The sequence below is a fragment of the Theobroma cacao genome, chromosome 10 (genome assembly GCF_000208745.1).
Source record: "Theobroma cacao cultivar B97-61/B2 chromosome 10, Criollo_cocoa_genome_V2, whole genome shotgun sequence".
Classification (NCBI taxonomy): Eukaryota; Viridiplantae; Streptophyta; class Magnoliopsida; order Malvales; family Malvaceae; genus Theobroma; species Theobroma cacao.
This window is the reverse complement of record NC_030859.1, coordinates 17803561-17823443: the sequence shown is the minus strand read 5'-3', so window position 1 is coordinate 17823443 and position 19883 is coordinate 17803561. Positions and strand designations below refer to the sequence as shown.

At 31.4% G+C, this 19883-nt stretch overlaps 4 protein-coding genes across 9 annotated transcripts in view; 2 read left to right on the top strand and 2 right to left on the bottom strand.

The window, feature by feature from the left end:
• The window catches only part of LOC18587075 (DNA-directed RNA polymerase III subunit 2), a 27215-nt gene extending 23766 nt beyond the window's left edge, over positions 1–3449 (bottom strand). For both annotated transcript variants that reach the window (XM_018129546.1, XM_018129547.1), the window contains exons 1-3: positions 3287–3449; positions 3085–3181; positions 2866–2987 (exon numbers count right to left, since the gene is read on the bottom strand). In XM_018129546.1, coding sequence (XP_017985035.1) covers positions 2866–2987; positions 3085–3181; positions 3287–3333 — 266 coding nt within the window. In that variant the 5' untranslated portion in view covers positions 3334–3449. The remainder of the gene's footprint in view (positions 1–2865; positions 2988–3084; positions 3182–3286) is intronic.
• LOC18587074 lies at positions 4174–6253 on the top strand. Its single transcript, XM_007010736.2, has 3 exons — positions 4174–4533; positions 5244–5378; positions 5691–6253. The coding sequence occupies exons 1-3, from the start codon at positions 4363–4365 to the stop codon at positions 6051–6053; spliced, it is 669 nt and encodes a 222-aa protein (XP_007010798.1). The 5' UTR covers positions 4174–4362; the 3' UTR covers positions 6054–6253.
• Positions 6508–13091, bottom strand: LOC18587073 (probable choline kinase 2). 5 transcript variants are annotated; one of them, XR_001929910.1, is made up of 9 exons: positions 12843–13091; positions 11674–12098; positions 11058–11179; positions 10744–10939; positions 9356–9473; positions 9220–9267; positions 8653–8753; positions 7747–7909; positions 6508–6869 (listed from the first exon to the last, which is right to left on the bottom strand). XR_001929910.1 is itself a non-coding variant. In XM_018129432.1 (9 exons), exons 2-8 carry the CDS (start codon positions 12013–12015, stop codon positions 7811–7813), a joined length of 1026 nt encoding a protein of 341 aa, XP_017984921.1. In that variant the 5' UTR covers positions 12016–12098; positions 12843–13091; the 3' UTR covers positions 6508–6869; positions 7779–7810. The 5 variants fall into 5 exon arrangements, 4 of the variants coding, with proteins under 4 accessions (XP_017984921.1, XP_007010793.2, XP_007010794.2 ...); XM_018129432.1 differs by having other exon boundaries at positions 7779–7909; XM_007010731.2 differs by having other exon boundaries at positions 7786–7909.
• On the top strand, positions 14305–15065 carry LOC108663824 (putative RING-H2 finger protein ATL69). Its single transcript, XM_018129635.1, has one exon. The coding sequence runs from the start codon at positions 14426–14428 to the stop codon at positions 14981–14983; it is 558 nt and encodes a 185-aa protein (XP_017985124.1). The 5' UTR covers positions 14305–14425; the 3' UTR covers positions 14984–15065.

Here is a 19883-nt window from a genome sequence, read left to right as displayed (position 1 = left end):
TTTTGGGGGGGGGGGGGGGGGGGGGGGGGGCAATTGTTTTAAATTTCTAGTGGAGAGAGGAAAATTTTGTTTTGCTTTATGGAATTTTATAATGCATTAGGTCTGAATTTCCTACAAAGAATAAAGTTATCAGTGCAACACTTTGGGTAATTCTGCTTATATGTTTCTATCTCTCCCAAAATGTCATTCTAGACAGCAGTATGGTTCATATGTCGTTTCACAAAATTTAGGGATACGTACGCTCTTTTAGTTGTCAAATGTGAGCTGATGTTGATTCTGAATGCATTCTAACACCATGTTTTGCAGTTCAAGCCAGAAAGAATATGAAGAGAAACAATATATAAACTTGAAAGAAAAATGATTGAAGGGTATTCTTTAGACCTATGAAAGGAAGAATGTAATGAACTTAATTGTTTATTTGCTCTTAATCCTGCCCAAATGTGATCTTAGGATTGATTTGGATTGTTTTGGAACCCTGGGATTGTAGAAACTTAAAATTTTACAATCTGGATATTATGATTTTAGTAATCTTGATTTGATAGAATGATGATGGGATCTTTCATTTTCTAAATGAAGAATAATTGCCTTCAAAGTTTTTTAATTGTCACTATTGTTTAAATAGACTGAGAATATGTTTAGATTACAGATTAGATTCACTTTGATGAATTCTGGTGAATGTTCGGTTCCTTATTTTTTTTCTTTTTAGTTTTTAATACGTTCTGTTCAAAAGATATGACAAAGAGCAATTATTTGTTCCACAAATGAAACAAATCCTTGAAGCTAATGGCCAAGATCCCTCGGGCTCTGATACTTCTGTTGTCATCAAATGGTTAGTCGATTTGAATGTTATTTTATCATGAGATGAAATAATGCAGCAAGAGTTTAGAAACTGATGCTTTAATATCTGTTCTATTGGCAGCCTAGATATGCTGTTTTAAGGACCATTGGAGTAGTGTCCAATGCAGTGGTGATTTGGAGCTTGAAGGTAACCACTATTCTTGCGAGAGATCTCACAGTGAGGCAAAAAATACTACCACTTACTAATTCTCTGACATTAATAACTTTACTTATTGAAATAATCCGAGTACAATTGTAATCAACTGGCATTAGATAATGTTTTTCAAGTGTAGTCAATTTAGCATTACCTGTTAAAAATACACTATAAATTTCTTCTTTAATCTCTCAATGTTCTGCCATCTAATGGTTCATATCTTTCCCTTCTTCCTAAAAATTTTCAATTTTCAGTTATTTTTTCTCTTCCCATTTTTCAGTTTGCCTTTATCTTCTTGCATCATATATAACATATATGGAAATGTGGATTTACTAAGTTGCCTTTGAGTCCTTTGAACAAAATATTCTTTTATGATGGTCTGATGTTGGAATGTGAATCACTCTATGTTAACTTGGTAGATTAGAACAATTTGACTAGTTAGGTTCTTCTTTTGATGGGTGTAATCAAATATCCACAATGAAGGTTTTGGAAAGTTGGTGACACTTGATTGTTAGTTTGTAACATGACAAAGCTTCTTTATTAGGAGAAGAATAATTTTTTGACAGAGTTGTAGTTTTTTATTGAAGTTATCTCAGAGCAATGCTATTGATCCAAATTTGAAGTCATAAAAAATTCTCTCCCAAAATCCCACCCCCTTCTCCCTCTCCTGTCTTCCTGCAAGTGATAAATAGTGGTTTGATGATACTTTTTGGTATCAGTTTAAAATTCTGATCTGCCTTATGTAGCTTTTCCTCTCTCATTATAACCTATGGACTATTGTTTTATTTGTTCGTTTTATTTGTTGAGACTGATAAAATAATAAAGAAATAAAGAACAAACTAGATGTTCATGCAAACATCTTGCATATCCATTTGCATTTCTAATTACCTACATCTGAGTGAATTTTAGATTTCAGGAGCACAAAGACAATAGGTATTATTATTTGTATGAAATATTTGTATAAATTGACATATTAAACTGACATCATTTTTCAATCATAATATTAGAGCTTGATTAAGTGGGATTTATTTTTCTGGATATTGATATTTGCTTAAAAATTTAATAAAACTTTGTTAGTATAATATCTCCTTTACACGGTCATTCATGCCATTGCTTCATTTCAGGTAATTGTCCAACAAACTCTTAACTTATTCTATATATGAAATACTTTAGGTTTGAGCAATGATAGTTTACCTATTGGCACCATGTCAAATTTCATTGTTGATATAAATCTTTGGACCATGTCGCATCATTCTAGGTCCATATCATTGTCATTTGAATCATGGAAATTTGAGACTTTTTTGTATTTCCCTTTGGTATACCTATATTTGGTTTCCATTATCATAAGTTGAATTTCAAGTAACTAAATAAAATTATATAATATTAAAATTTTTGAAAATGAACATACATTCTAATTCCATCACTAATTGCCTTTATTAGAACTGGTGGGTTTATTTAGTTGCTTACAAATTGGTGCATATTTAGGTGACAATTTGCATCAATTTGAAAAAATTTAAAAAGTGTTACGTTATACATATGTATTGAAAGTAGATTAAGTTAATATATATTATGAGACTAGTAACAATTTCAAAATGAAGCACAAAAAATGACCTTGCAACATTGAGTGGGCACTAATGAAGTAAAAAGTAACATACTGCATGTTCTCATTCCAAAAAATCCTTTCTTTTACTTCTAATTACTCAAAAAACATTATATTAACTTTTAATCTAAACGTGCTTTATGCTTTTCCGGTTCTGAAACCACAAAAATAATAAAAATAACAACCAAACAGAACCTAAAATGACAAGTTAGCAAAACATATAATGTACCAATTATCACCAAAAGAAATAAACAATACCAAATGGTTTTCAAACCTGAGGTAAATACTGGGGTCAACACCGGATACAATCCGGTCATTGGCACGGACAATCTTCTTTATTCCAGTATTAACAAAATAGTTAAATGAATCCAAGTGTTGCTTCACTAATCCTCTAACCTATAAAAAGAAGAAAAAAATCTCAAGAACCCATAATTTATTTCAAAAATATAAACTTCTTTACATACACTAAACACCAAACTACCATCAAAATTACCTTTAAAAACTCAGGTAGCAGCTGAAACTTATCAACAGCTGATTTTATTGGAGCAGCAAGCTTTTGCTTATCAACGGGCATCTCAGAAACATTTGAACTATTGGGTTGTACACAAAAAACAAAAAAAAAGGAAAATCAAAGATAGAAATGACAATCAAATTATACATCATGAAATAGTAAAAGAAATGCAAGAGACACGTACTTATTGGTGTTGTTATTGAGAAGTAAATCTTCTTGCTTGAGACCCATTTTCTTCTTGTGATCAAAATGCTGTGGGTTCTTGAAATTTGTTCGATTTTCACAAGAGGATTATTCAACTCCAAGAAAACCGCCTTTGCAGGGGTTTTGCTCTAAAACCCTCTTGCGAAGCTAAACGGGACGTTTCGGGCTTTTTCATGGTTCGGGTCGGGTCAATAATTTGTCCTTTTCCTATTGGACTGGATAATTGTTCACGGTCTAAGCCCATGAAAATACGGGCCAGACCAAGCCCATTCATGGATTATAATTTTATTCTTTAAAATAAAAATAATATGATGTATTTTGTATAAATAACTTAATATTTTTAAATTAAGTTTAAATAGAAATATATTATTCATCAAATAATTAAAATAATAACTTCGAGCCAAAAAAAACAATTTACCATTTGCATCCCATTAAATCTTAAATAGAAATTAAAATTATGGCCCTTACAATTTTTTTTATTTTATGGTAATATAATTTTCAAATAATTTATTTCTATATGAACTAAATTTTAATTTTAATTCACATCAATTTTATTATTAAAACAATATCCTTAGATAAATTTACGTACATCATTTCTTCTTTTTGTAGAACCAAATAATCTCACTCGTGTTGTAATTTCGAATTTAAAAATGACTAAAATTGTCACTCATTAATATTTCTCTTATATTAATACATAATTTTCTTAAATTTTTTGAATTCCCAAATCCTCATATTAATAAAATTGAAGTATATTTTAATTTTTTTTCAAAAAAAGAAAAAGTTACGGATTTGTTAGGCCCAATCCCATGATTGTAGAGTGGAGAGCCCAATCCTGACTATAAGTACTGAAAGATATTTATTGGGAGCAAGCCATGCTAAACCAGAGGCAACAGTATGGACAGGCAAAATGGTTAAAATCCCACCACAGAATACCCATCATCACCACACAAAAACCTTGGCAACAGCAACAACAACCCAGAAAAAACCATTAAAGCAAACAATCTCTTGCTCACCTCTCTCTCTCCATTACCAGCAAGAATACCCAAGACACAGAACATGGCATGTGCATCACAGGCAATGATATCAGCCAACAGTTGTGCGTTCACTTCACCAAAATTGTTTAAGAAATGCTACGAACTCAACAACAAGACAAGCTTCTTCACTGTTAGAGCTTCCTCTGATGATTCTGATGACTGTAATGAAGAAGAATGTGCTCCTGATAAGGAGGTAAATTGGCCCTGTTTATCAATCTTTGTTTCCTTCTTGCATGCCTTTTAGGTCATATTTGCTTGCTTGTCAGTTGTCTTGTCTATGTTTAGCCATTGCAAATGCATATGTCTGTCTGTTTATATACATGTATGCAAGTATATATGTGGTTGGCTTGGTATGGTAGTAGCTTTTCCTTCTGGTACTTTTCCTCATGATTATGGTCAACAGCTTATGGTCTCAAAAGGTAAGAGATAGGTTTAAAGAAAAGGGAAAGCTATTTTCTTAATATGTTGGTGTTCAAAGCTGAGATTGATGGGAATAAGAATATTTGTGTTGCTTGATGTTGTTGTCATAGGTTATAAGCATTAAGATATAGTCTCAGCAGCAGGGGCAAATCCAGGAATTTTTCTAAATATTGTAATAACTAAAATAATAATAATTATTAAAAAATTTTGGGAGTTCCTTAGTGACATTAATTATATAAAACTCTAGTATAAACAATATAATTAGTAGGGGATTTTGGAATTTGACATATCAGTGACACTACTTGTATCAAGCCAGATCCGACCCTGCTCAACAGTGAAAGATTTGTTCTTCTGAGAAACATCAAACTCTCTGAAAACTTGTGAACTTTGCAAGTATATTTTGATACAATTTACAAAGCAACTGATGTATATTTATCTTAGTTATAGTACAATTGGTACTTACTACTAAGCTTTTGAAAACAGGTTGGGAAGGTGAGTGTGGAATGGTTGGCAGGGGACAAGACCAAAGTGGTTGGGACATATCCACCTCGCAGAAGGGGTTGGACTGGCTATGTTGAGAAGGACACTGCTGGGCAGACCAATATCTATTCAGTTGAGGTTAGTACATTCACATCTTTTCCAATCCCATGTTAACAGCTGCACTGAGTCTTTCTTTACCTGTTTTCTCTGAATGTAACCCTGCTTCTTGAAGCCTCAAGTCCTAAATCCTCTAGCTTTCTTTGTCCCATTATTTACTTCCCAAAGTTCACCCTGAACCAGCTCTCTGCTGCTCCACCCTCCTTTTCCCCCAAGTTGGTCTGTTTACCTTCATCCCTCAACCAAACTTACACTGCTTCTGTTGTGTTTTTCTTCCCTCACCTTCGTGTCTCTTAGACCACTGCTAATATAAATGAATTTTAATGTACCCAGCCTGCAGTTTATATAGCAGAAAGTGCAATAAGCTCAGGAGTTGCAGGTTCTTCTGCCGATGGAGCCAAGAGTACATTAGCCATCAATGCAGGAATTGCCCTTGTCTTTGTTGCTGCAGCTTCAGCTGTAGTCCTCCAAGTTGGCAGGAATTCACCTCAGGTTAAGACGGCTGAATATACAGGGCCGGCACTTAGTTACTACATAAACAAGTTTAAGCCACCGGAAATTATCCAGGCTACGGCTCCAAGTCTGACTGAATCTCCCTCATCCGTGCTACCGGAAAGCTCTGCTCCTGAAGTTTCACAGGTTGAGGTTCAATCCGCACTTCCACCAGAATCTTCTAGTCCGAGCACTAATTCATAGGCAAATTTTGGACAAATTTCTTGTAATTTTTAAAATTTATTTGTCTATATACAGCTCCTGTATGCTACTACTGTGATAGTTGAAATACAGTTGAGCATAACTTCGAGGATATACATGGAATAGCCACAATATTTCTAAGGGTATATGGTATTGTTTTCTAATGCATTAGCCATCTGTGATGGTTTTCTGACTTTGATAAAGGAAAGTCTCCTGCTAAGTTCTGTCTTCTTTCACTTTTTCTTCTTCAAAGAGGAAGGCATTTCAGTTCAACTGTCCCCAGGACCAAAACTTGACTCTTTCAATTTTCCAAGGTCCATCTTAAGCCAGCTATATTATTTATCTCAAACAACTTATACGTGATAGGAACACCGCCTAAGCATACTACGCATCATCTAGGAAACACTTAGACAATCAAACGTACGAGGCAATCAAGTTTCAAGTAGGAAAAACTCAGTTAACAACAAAAGAACGAATTCAATTTATAACAAATATCAAACCCTAAGTAGCTAAAACTTCAACTACTGCCTCGCCAACTAAATGAAAATGGGCACCATGACAGGATCTTTTGGATGTATTATTACACATAGCTCAAAACAAATGAATGATTCAAGGATTATCTCACTGTTTTTATTTGCCATCATTTCATCCCTCCACTGGGATTCACCTAATTACAAATTATTAGTTTCGGGATTCAGTATCCACAATCTAATGAAACAGAGAAATATTGGAAACTAGCCTGTCTTCCTTGACCAAGCCTAAATATTTGCTTGAACAGACCAACTTGTTCCTTTGTCCTTTCGGTTTTTCTATGCTCACCTACAAAAACAATATTCCTGTCATTTCATGCCATACAACAAGATAACGAAAGGAGCATGACTAGCACAATCACACATCTCCTTAATCACGACGGGATTACGCTTAAAATAAGCATACATAGTGAACCTACAAGCCTGCAGCATACATAAAATGAAACATAATCAAGGAATGAGACATGTTGCGGCACTTTATTCCTTTCACTTTTTAGCTTTCATTTATTAATCACATGTTAAAAATTCAGTCCACTTCATCAAGAATTGGCCCATTCAAAATGCCAAGTTCCAAGATCAGATCCATGGAAACTATTACACATTTGATACAAGGCTTCTAACAGGATCAAACAAATCTAAGTCTTCTACCGTCTATTATCTAAATTTCATCTATTGATTGCCCTCCAGATTTTCCTTGAAAATGTCTATAAAAGAATAGTTGAGTTCACACAACAAGTGTCCCTTCACCTTCACAATGCTTTAATGCTAGAGTCTCCCCATTCAAACCCAAGAGAAAGGGAGATAATCAATTTCAAGAATGTCATCCCCCAGACAAACATCTCTTCAAAGATCAAGTATAGAACAAAAAACAATATCATCTGTTTTTGTTTTTAATCACAACACATAATAAACAAATCACTTGTGGCCACAAACCAGACACAGATAGGAGATTGTAATATCCTCAAATTATTTTTGGAAATATCACCCAAAATAAAAACCCCAAAGTAGGAAAACAGTACATATGAGCATTCATGATAAGAACATACATCGTGAAAAGAATAACAAATATGTGATGTGGCTTCTGAAATAAATCATAATTGCTAAATGCCCCAAAATAATTCTATCAAGATTTATTTAACTAAATATCCCCTACAAACAGTTCATACCTACGGCGTACCAAGGAGAAAGGATAACGAACCATGTACCATTACCAACATTTATGGTGGGGGCTCAAGAAGTGCCCAACAGCTCAGGCCTCTGCATCCAATACTGCTGAAACCTCTGCTTGGCATACTCCTTGTAGTCAAAGTCAATTTCATTCACATGTTCCTGAGGAGGATATATGGTACAATATCATACAAGCAAGCTCAGAAAGAAGGAAATTGCAAGCCAATGCCATTATCTAATGGCATATCTTCTCTCCTTCACAATCAAGCACAAGTTGAAACATCTATATTGTTGGTCCCTCTTGGGTCAATGACTACATTTACCAAGAAAAAATGGTGATCTTTTTTTCTTTATAAGAGGAAGAGGGAGAGAGAGAGAGAGAGAGATTTAGGCAGGTAGAAGGTAGATTAGGAGATTATTAAATTTCAAACTAGGAGGAAGATTTGACATTTAAACTTCTAACAACTTCAAGTATAGCCTGTTTATGGCAGGTTCCATGTGCTCAGCTTGACATAATTCATAATAGCATAATCGCAAAACAAGAGAGAGAACCGGAAGATGTAAGACTGGACGCAAAGAGAGAAAGGCTGTACTAGTGAAGAAATGAATAACCTTAAAAAAGGTTAATTGTAAAATTTTGTACCACCCCTATCCCAATTTTGAATGCCCTCTTCAAAAAAATAAAGGATCTAATAGACTTATAATAATTTATTAAAACTTTCATTATTTCATTTAAAAAAATTTAGTTTAGAAAAAAGTATAAACCTAGATAGCAGCCACTCAAATACTACTGTGAGAGGGACCATAACAAGGTCAAAATTGCTCAGCCCTCTATCTCATCATCAAATGATTTTGAAAATGGTAATGTTACAATAATGGAGCCAACATGAGAGGATGGAAATTACCGATATTATTCCCCATAAGCCCCAAGTGAGATGACTTGCTAGAGTAAACTTCTCGACATCTTTAAGCAGCTGGTCCACTTCAGTGTCTCTGGGTTCCTTACCTGCCATAAAAGACAGATAATATTATGGGATGCTGACAATAGAACAAATTCAGAGTTATATTGTCAGTTGAAGTTCAATTACCTAAATTGAAACACATTATATCAGTTCTACAACTGCACTAACTTTTTAAAAAAAAATGTGTTATGTTAGTCCTTGACAAGTGTAGAAAGGGGACAAAGACCTTATACCACTTTACAAAACATAAACTAAATTAGATGCAGAATTGAACAACTATAGATGGCTACACACAAATGCAGCTAGGCTATTCAATCTTGCAGAAGACTAAGATAGGAATTTTAAAAAATGCTGGGCTGATTGTCCTCCATGTACAAGGGGTACTACCCTTCAGATTTTACTTTTACAAGTGTGTGCCTACATATGATATCTATAAAAGAGCTATTCAAACTAGCCACCATTTGAACAATGGAAAACTCACACAGTATCTTACATGCAATAAACAAATACCTGAAGAGTGCAGGTATATACGCAGAAATCTTAAGCGCTCTCCCCAACCTATACAAGCCATGCCAAGAAATTCTTATCATTCAGGGAATAAAAAGCAATTTTTCTTTCGAAGGAAAAATGATATCAAAAGGTTTACCTGGATATTTACTATAATCCATAATATGGGGCATTTCTGTATGATAGTCAGCAGCCATCTCACAAAAGTGGTTTGCAATATCATAGGCAACAGGATTGTAACTTGCATACTCGTAATCCTATAAAAGCAGGCAGCCAATCAGCCTCCAAAGAACTGAAATTAGATATTTGGCATTTTGAAAAAAAAAAATGGTTACAGAGAAAAGACTACATATTCAAGATCATAAGAAATTTCTATTAATCACTAATTACTTAGTTATCTTTCTGCTGGATTAGTTACATGCAAGCACAATGTACCCTCTGCATGCATAAATAAGGCCTTAGTCAAGAACATTCATTATCAAGCTTAATATAATTCATGATCATATATAAAGCAAACACAAATTCTAAAGTTAAATATAATTCAATTTTAAAAGGACACTATGCGATACATGACTGCATTTCTTTTTCTTTTTTTTCTAATGTTCAATACTGAAGAAAGTTAGGATCTTTAAAAGTAAAAGTGTACAAGACAGCCCACAGCCAAAATCATGGAAAGAAACTTTGTTGAGGTGTGACTTAGAGAACTCAAATTAGCACATTAAAAAGCTCAAAACTTAGCAAACAAAGCATTTAAATTATATGATGAATTAACCATAGCTTAATACATGTATATAATGGTCAAACGCAAATATTCTTCCATGACAGATAATCTTGTGTGCTTCCCCCAGGATTAAAAGTTGTGGTCTTAATAGAAATACAATTTAGGTAAGTCATAAACCTAGTTCCATATTAAGGAATAAAAATAAGGAAATGATATATGGAAGTTCCCTCTGGTGCTATACCTGATACATTATCTTCATCAAACCCCAGTCAATGAGAAATCCATGAGATCACAAGACACCCATCAATGTCCTAGATGTCATTCAACCAGGCAGAATCACAACTCTACTTGGACACCATGCAGACATTATCAAATGCATAATATGAGAACAAAGATGCTGTCGACACATTCATACATAAAGAGTGATATTGCTAACATGATAAAAAAAAATAAATAAAGGACTACAATAAATGCATCAATTTGTTCTATCTTGCGCCAACTTGCTCCCAAACAGGCACGGACAGGGTTCAGGAATTAGGAACTAAGAATATCACTAATGCAACCACAAGAACAACTAACAATTTTATTCCTACTAGCACAGCTGTTAGTCTTTGGCTATTGTTTGATTTCGAGCCCAATACCCAGCTTGGTCAAAGGATTAACTGTTGTCCTCCCATCTGAAAAATGCAATTCATAACCTGGCCTACAACTCAACCTTGTCTAGAACTTTCCCACTAATTAGGAGCTATGCAAAAATTACTTGAAGAAAATCATATATTAAGCAATCCAGTTTGAGAGAAACTCACAATAATGGTTATTGATTTAGTCTCTTCGTCGATCATAATGTTACCATATTGTAAATCATTGTGGCAGAAACCTATGTGTTGATGGCACCCTGAGAGTTTCTTTTCTAACATTGAGATTTCCTCCTCAATAACTTCCAAGCGAAGGGCTTTAGCTTCTTCCAGAGGGCAGACTCTCTTGGCCGCATTTAGCCAATTTCTGAAACATTCAGAAGTAATTTATTTATCCAATGGTAAAAAATTACAAACTAATAAATTAGGCGATAGATATGGCCTCCATAATATTTAGCAAATTCACAAAGAACTATTAAACATACTGCAATCTATCCCATAGCCAAACTTTCTTTGGACCAGGCATGTCTAGTTCATGGAACTCCCTCAATTTAGCTGCTATTAGAGCTGATACATTTGGATCACGCAAATCAGATGCAGATAGTATCTGAAAGTCAATATGCAAGAAAGCAAATATCAGTACACATTTGACAATTCTGATGACTAAATGAGTAAATGATCCCTCCAGGTTGTCGAGAAGAGAGAGAGTATATATTAATCACAATTGTTAATGGAAAAAAAAAAATAAGACAAAGAAGTGATTCGCATTGTAATCCTAAATCTTGATGTTTTTAATAAGCAAAACACCATACAAACATGAACAAGTAATGTCCTTAGTGGATATAGATGACTAAAAGTCATTCAAAAGATCATCTATCTTAACGATGGTGATGATATGTTGCAAGTCAATCTCATAACGGAGGTGGACGAGTAGTGAACCATTGTGTAAATCAAATACTACAATGTAAAATAGTTAAACTAGCAGCTTGAAGCCCTTCATGCTCATAGTCATTTTAAACAGAATAAATATCACTTCATGTTCATATCTAAAAAAAAAAAGAATATGAGAGAAGGGATGGGAGGGAGCAAATTCAAAAGTACCCGTGCACGGATGAACTCTTCAATTCGCCCATTTGGGAACCGTCCAAGCAAACGAGGTCCTTGCCCATGTTTCGACATAAACTCAAAAGTACGGATCTCATTGTCCCGGTCAAAAAACACCTCCACACCCTCACCATAAATCCTAACTAAAACCTTTCGTGACACTTCATCTGTCCTAGTTGGCCATTTTATTTGGAAGACCTGATTGGTCATTGCACCTTTAAGAGGGATCACCTGCAAAGCTTTTGAGTCCACCACATCATCCCAATCAGAAGCCAACAATTGTAGAGCATCCTTTGCTTCCCGTGGCAACCTGTTCTCTTTATTAGTTGAGGCACCCATAACAACACACCCACGAAATCTCCACAAAACCTACGCTCAAATTTATTGATGAAATCAAATTTATCACTGAGGAAATAACTAGCCTGGAGAGTAAAAATAATCAAAAATAAAAAAAAACAATACATACATAATTACAGATTCATGCTATGATAATGCAAATTCAAGAACAAGAATTGTATTGCATGACTATAACCAGTATGAAGGTAGTCTAAAAACCAATAACAGCAGCTCAAAATGACCCAAAACTCACAAACAATTGCAAGGAATTCAAAAAATTCACCATTAATAAGAAAATGATCCAAACAAGTATAGTCTAAACCAATATCATTGTTGAATATAATAGGTAGAAGAGAGAAACAATGCAAGAAAACAAGTAGTTAACAGACTGCAGGACACAGTTAAGATGATTGAAAACTAAGAAAGGCTAATAAATTGCAAGTTGAAAGCACGATTTAGATACGAAAGCAAACATGAATTACACATTAAAAATACAATGTTTTCTTGCATAACAAAATGCATAATGACAATTATTTATATGATTTTTCATTTTATCATTTCCTTTTGCACAAAATGGATAGCCATCAAGCAAAAGAGAAATTGAGAGAAAATCTGAAAAAACAAAAAAGAAAAAACAGATTGAATTATAAGAATGTTATGATTATTCAATTGAAAAATATTTAAATTAATTAGAATCATTAATCTTGAAAATAAAACAATTAAACATATTGACAAGTCAGAATTCAAAGGATTAATCCAAAACAAATAAATAAATAAATTCAATCTAAGAATAACAAGACAATAAATAAACGCAGCGAATCGATGCTCACCTGAACCAATAAAAAAAAAAGAATTATTCTCTATGAATGGGAAGAAGGTGATTTTCTGATCTTAAGGGGAACCGTAGGGAACCGGACGGAAAACGAATCGAGGCCGTTGGATTTTCTGGAGATGTATTTCTGTTGTTTTTCGATGTACGAGGCGCCTTTCTACATTGAATTATTTATTTATTTATTTAAAAACAATCCATCTGTCTCCTGGAAGTGAGCGAATCTATCTGGAAAAGTGACTTGTGCTACAAACTGAGTGGGCGTTCCGCGTTCAGGTGCTAAATTTGGAACAATTTTAAATTATTTTAAATTTTGAGTAAAAATATAATCATTTGAAATATTTTAAATATAAATCACTTTTGATCGAATTTTTTTAAGCTCAAGTTTTTAATTTGCTAACAAATTTAAATACAATGAATTTTTTAAGGTTCGAGATTTTAATTTTTTTAATCAATTTAAATGTTGTCAGGATTCCAACTTTTTTAGATTCAAGTTAATTTTGTCAATCACCTGCAACTCTTACAAAATCTAGGTCATTGCAAGTATATTGCCCCTATTACTATTACATGCATGTTCGAATAAAAGATACATGCATACTAGGGATGTAAATGAGTTGCTTGTTGGGATGAAAATGGGTTACTATTATTATATAGATATTTATAAGAATTCATGTCTTTATCAGGTTGGGTATTTTATATTCGGTTACACAATGAATTTGGACAATGATTTTTTGGTAACGTTTCAACAATTGCCATCGATGCTGCTAGTAACCCTCGAAGTCAAGATTTCGAGGAGGATGATAAGTGCATCTAACCATCAAGATTAAGGGATGGGCTAATTTGGACAATATTTTTAATACCCTAAATTTAAACTTATTATAAATATATATAATATTTCGAAAATTTATAATTTATAAGATACAAATTTTTTATCCTCTTTACCTTCAATACAATTTTTGTCATTTTAACTAAAGTCCTTTTTTTATAAATTAATAAATAAAACATTAATTTTTTATATAGTTTTTAGTTATTTAAATGATTGTTTGAGTTATTTAATCAAGTATTTAATAAATTTAAATAATTAATAGATAATGTTATATTATTAGAATTTGATTTTAAATATTTTTTTATGACTTTACTCTAGTTTTAATAAAATTCACAAATTTGAAGTAGAGTATTTTAAAAATCGAATACTCTATTCGTTTTCATCCTTATCTTTCGCTCTATGCCTATTATATCTTGCCACAATCCATTATTTGTCTTCGCTATATTTTATTATTTTGAAAATCAATATTCTAATTTCCATCTTGGGCATCCAAGAATATTCAAACTAGTATATTCTTAGGGGTAAATATCAAATCATTTAATGGGCATTGTTGTAATTTAATGACATCGAAACATTAACTGCAAGTCCAAATCTCGTATTTAATATTTTCCCGCGGACCACGGCGTGTCTTAGCCCACTGCCCGCCTGTCCTCACCATTTTAGCTCACACTTCAAGCTGCCTTAGTTCACACTTCTTGTTTCCCTTCTGCAGCAGATCTCTTCCCCTTTTTCCTCTCCCTCTCTCTCTACAAGTATATATGTCTACGGCCGACCCGCCGGCTTCCACCACCGGAGTCGGCCTTGGTTATGGCATAGCCATTGCAGTAAGCATCCTTGTACTCATCTCCACCATCATGCTCGCTTCCTACGCTTGCGTAAGAGTTAAAGCTAGTGGCAGTAATCGTACTAGCAGTGGCAGCAGCGGCAGCAGTAATGGTAGCAGGAATACCAACGACAATAGCAATGGGATGACCCAGCGACCAGTTATGGACGAGAATGACACGGTTATAGTGGTTTTGGGCCTCGATGGGCCCATGATCGAGTCCTGCCCGAAGATTGTTCTCGGCGAAAGCCGTCGTCTGCCTAGGCCCAACAACGGCCCATGCTCCATCTGCTTGTCGGAGTATCAACCCAAGGATACCGTACGGTGCATCCCAGATTGCCGTCATTGTTTCCATGTCGATTGTATTGATGAATGGTTGCGGATGAGTGCCACGTGTCCTTTGTGTAGGAATTCCCCAGCTCCTTCTCAAGGTCCCACACCTTCTGCCACCCCTTTGTCGGAGCTGGTGCCTCTCGCCTTCCGTGGCAGGTGATTTTGTAGTAATACATACCTTTTTTTTTATTTCAAAAATTTAAGTATGTGTTATCATTATGAATAAACTATTGCTCAATTAATGGCTTAGATTTGATTTTTTTTCTTAATAAAATACAATTATCGAAAAAGAGAATTCATTCAAATATAATTTTTTGAATAAAAATATACTGTGACGTACGTTTTATCATTAAATTAGTACTCAAATGCGATTTAAAAATCATGAAAATGATTGACATTTCCATTAAAAGAAAGTACTATTTCCTAAATTAAGATAAGAATGAATGAGCATGAGTTGAAGTGAATGGAGTAGGTACCCAAATTTGGGGTAAAGGCACTAAAAATTCAAAAGGTTGGGAGTTATTTAATTATTAATCTCCTAAACTTTTAAAATGGTGGGGTCCAAATTGATTTATGTGCATTTAATTTTACAAGAAAACAATAAAAAAATACAGTATTTAATACAATTAGTGGTCCATGGTAGTGAGAACCAAGAAAGGGTGATTATGGGCACTGATAATAGATAAAGTGCTCTCAAAGTCTTAAATTGCATTGAAGTTTGCCACTAATTTGTTTTTGTTGGCTGGTTTAGATTATATGATTAAACTTCTTTTGCACCCAAATCCCATTGCAAGTGGCCCCTCCTGATTTCGTTACATTTAGGGATATAAACGGATTGACTATTATATAAGTATATGTGGGTACTCAACTTGATAAAATAGGGTTTGAATACTCTATTTTTAATTATGAAGAGAATTCGGATAAGGATTTTAATACATGATTCGAGTTTGGATAGGTTTTGAGTATCACTTTTAAGATACTTTAAACTCGAATCCAATTATACACATATATATTAATATTATATACAACTAGGTTGGTGCTCGTAGCTACGTTACGAAAAAAATCACAAGAAATATTGATTATGTTAGAGTGAATTTCTATTTGGTACCTTTAAAAGAGCTTGTAGAGAAAGCAATATTGTATTAATCAACTGCATGAATGTTCAGTTTTTACTGATTGAAGAAAAAATAAATTGGTATTAATTTAAAATAATTATTTACTCTGATTTCGATTACCAAAAACTTGCACCTATATATATGATTATAAAACAGTAAAATATTAAAAAATGAGAGAGTATATAACATGTACTATTGGTAGATTAAGATAAACAGTTGTACAATATAAGGTAACTGTATAATATAAATATCCTATCAATATAAAATAATTACTAATTTCTAATAATATATCTTTTATATATAAAATGAATGACTAAAGGTTGTCAAATTTAGTTGATTTATTTGTTCAATGATGCTATGTGCTATGTATATTAAGAAATGAATAAACCTTATTGACTTTTTTATTTTGTTCAATGAATTGGATGAATATTTATTGGAATTTAAACATTTATGTATAAAAGAGATATCTAAATACTATAGATTCAGGTTCATGCATAATAAGAGAATATAAACAGAAAATAATATTAAATTACAATTGATAAATATTAAATAAATCTATATTCTAAACATTAAAAATAAAAAATTATTGTTTTCAAGTTCTTTTTACTAAAATAAATAAAAATAAAAAAACCTTTCAAATATAAAAAAATAACGCAACTTTGACATAAGGTGTAAAAAAAAATTAATTCAATTGAGAATGACAATCAATTGACCTAATTAGTTATCCTATTTAAAATAAAATTTATCCAAAAAAAGACGATAATCCTATCAAAGATTATTAGATGTATAATAAACTATTAAGAAATGATAAAGTATATAACTTATACTATTAACAGATTAAAATAAACAGTTGTAGAATATAAGAGAACAGTATAATGTAAAGATTATATCAATATAAAATAGTTAGTAATTTCTAGTATTTTATGTTTTGACTTCAGAACACCCGCAACATGCTAAACCCATTGTTGCTGGCCTTAAAATCTTAGGCTTAGTAATGCTTTGTCTCCTTGCAAGTTGATAAAAAGTTCCTAATGTGATAATTAGATCTCCTTGCAGTTTATATACTTGTCTCTTGCAATTGCCTATAACTGTTAGCTAAGTAAAGAGTTAATTGCTCTTTAATTATATGCCCTCCCACCTCCACCTCTAAAAAAGAGTTAATTGATTTATTTATTCCATGATGACTGTGTGCCATGTATATTGAGAAATGAGTAGGCCTTTTTGATTTTTTTTATTTTGTTTAATGAATTGGATGGATGTTTATTAAAATTTAAAAATTCATGTACAAAAAAGATGTCTATATGTTATAGATTCAGGTTGATGCAGAATAAGAAAATATAGACAAAAAATAATATTAAATTATAATTGATAAATATTAAATAAATCTATCTTATAAGTATTAAAAATTAGAAATTATTGTTTTCAAATATTTTTTACTAAAATAAATAAAAATAAAAAAGAAAAAAAACCTTTTAAATGTCAAAAACAATGTAGTTTTGACATAAGGTGTAAAAAAATTAATTTAATTAAGAATGACAAATGTCAATCTATTGACCCAATCAATTATCTTACTTTTATATAATGAATTGGATGGATATTTATTGAAATTTAAATATTTAAGTATAAAAAAAATATCTATTTATTATAGATTCAGGTTCATGCAAAATAAAAAAATATAGATAAAAAATAATATTAAATTGTAACTGATAAAGATTAAATGAATCTATCTTCTAAGTATTAAAAGTTAGAAATTATTAAAAGTAAAAAAAAAAAACCCTTCAAATGTCAAAAATAATGTAGTTTTGACATAAAGTGTAAAAAAAATTAATTTAATTAAGAATGACAAATGTCAATCGATTAACCCAATCAATTATCTTACTTTTATATAATGAATTGTATGGATATTTATTGAAATTTAAACATTTAAGTATAAAAGATATATCTATTTACTCTAGATTCAGGTTCATGCAGAATAAAAAAATATAGATAAAAAATAATATTAAATTGTAACTGATAAATATTAAATGAATTTATCTTCTAAGTATTAAAAGTTAGAAATTATTGTTTTTAAGTATTTTTTATTGAAATAAATAAAAGTAAAAAAAAAAACCCCTTCAAATGTCAAAAACAACTTATTTTTGACATAAGGTGTAAAAAAAATTAATTCAATTAAAAACGAAAAGTCAAAAAAATAAAAGGAGTTCTAATTGAATGACACTTGACATTCAATTGAAGACTCAATCAAACAAATTGAAAGAAATTGAAACATCATACTTTTATATATATTATATAATATTTCAAAATTTTGTAATTTGTGAGATTCAAACCTTTATCTTTCTTAACTTTAACACACCCTTGAATCGTTGTTTAAGTTATTTTAATCAAGTATTTAATGGATTCAGGTAATTAGCGAATAATGCTATATTATTAGGGTTCAATTTTGGATAATATTTTACGATTTTATTTAAATTTTCATAAAGTTTAAGTAACTTTTTAATTAAACAGATTTGAGATTGGTACCTCAAAAAAAGCAAGTAACCTACTCATTTACATCCATAATTACATTCAATATATAAGTAACCATTTCTTATCTTTTTGCTAAGATTAAGAAGTACAATTGCAGTATATATAAAATTATTATTTTATATATATATATGTTTTTTGTTAATATCAATAATTTATTGTTTAATGTAAATGAGATAATTTTTAAATCATAAAATATACTCAAAAATATAAATTTATGTTAAAGAAAGATAAATAATTTTATAAGGAATATATTTTGATGCATATGAAGATCCGTTGAGCCTTGATGAATTACATAAAAAAAAAATTCTTTTTTATTTTATAAATCTCACTTTTAAAAAAAATTAACTCTAAATTTGAATATTGAATCCTAATCGTTGCGCTATCCCCTTAGAAACCATTTTATGTGAAATTGTTTCTTAGGAGATAAATTCTAATGATTATTTAAATAGTTTTACACTTCAATTTTCTTACATTTTGTAAAATATAAGTTTTTTTAAGAAAATATTTGAAGAGGAAAGATGATAAATTTTTTTAATCATCTTTCTCTCTTAATCTTTTTCCCACAAAATGACATACATTATTCTAAATTATAATCTTTTCGTTAAGAATTTAGGCAAAAGAAAAGAAAGAAAAATGGAAGATTGATGGAAAAAAAAAAAAAAAAAAAAAGAGTTTAAATTTCCTTTTATCACAACATTAGACATAATCAATCTACTAAAAAAACCCTCAACCATTATTTTTCAATTTTTTATTCATTTACCAATATTATTTAAATTGATTATATGAAAGAAACAATAATCAAAATAATTTATTTTCATTCATTTTTTTATTTCATATATGCCTACTTATATATACCATAATTGATATATATTTGCCTACTTAATCAAAAACCCAAACCATGAGTTGTAAAATATATTTTTGTACGCATTTTATTTTATATACTGAAGTAATCATATAATTATATTCTCCTTTTTTTTACAAATTTATTTTTATTTTTTTTCCTTTTTCCTATTTTTTGTTCTTTCCATTCTTTTCTTTCCTTTTTCTTTCTTTTTTCCTCATTCCTCCTTTTACCAATGGTAAATCAATAAAAGCAATCCGACGCCTTCAAGCACTAGATTGAGCCCTTTCTCTCGGTCCTCCTCCTTAAATGTATCCATAGATCGGGTCGAGACTATTGAGCTTGAGTCGGTCCACCCATTTATCTATTATTTTATTATTAAAATTACAAAAATATTTTTATATTAATATTGTATATTTTAAATATATTTTAAAATTTAAATTAAATAAAAAATATATAATTGATTAATATAATCATCTAATTCGATTAGACTTGAGCTCGAGCCTAAAAGTAATCGAGCTCGCCAGCCTCGACAGGTAAATCTAACCCTTGGACACCTCCATAGTCTCCTCTTTCTT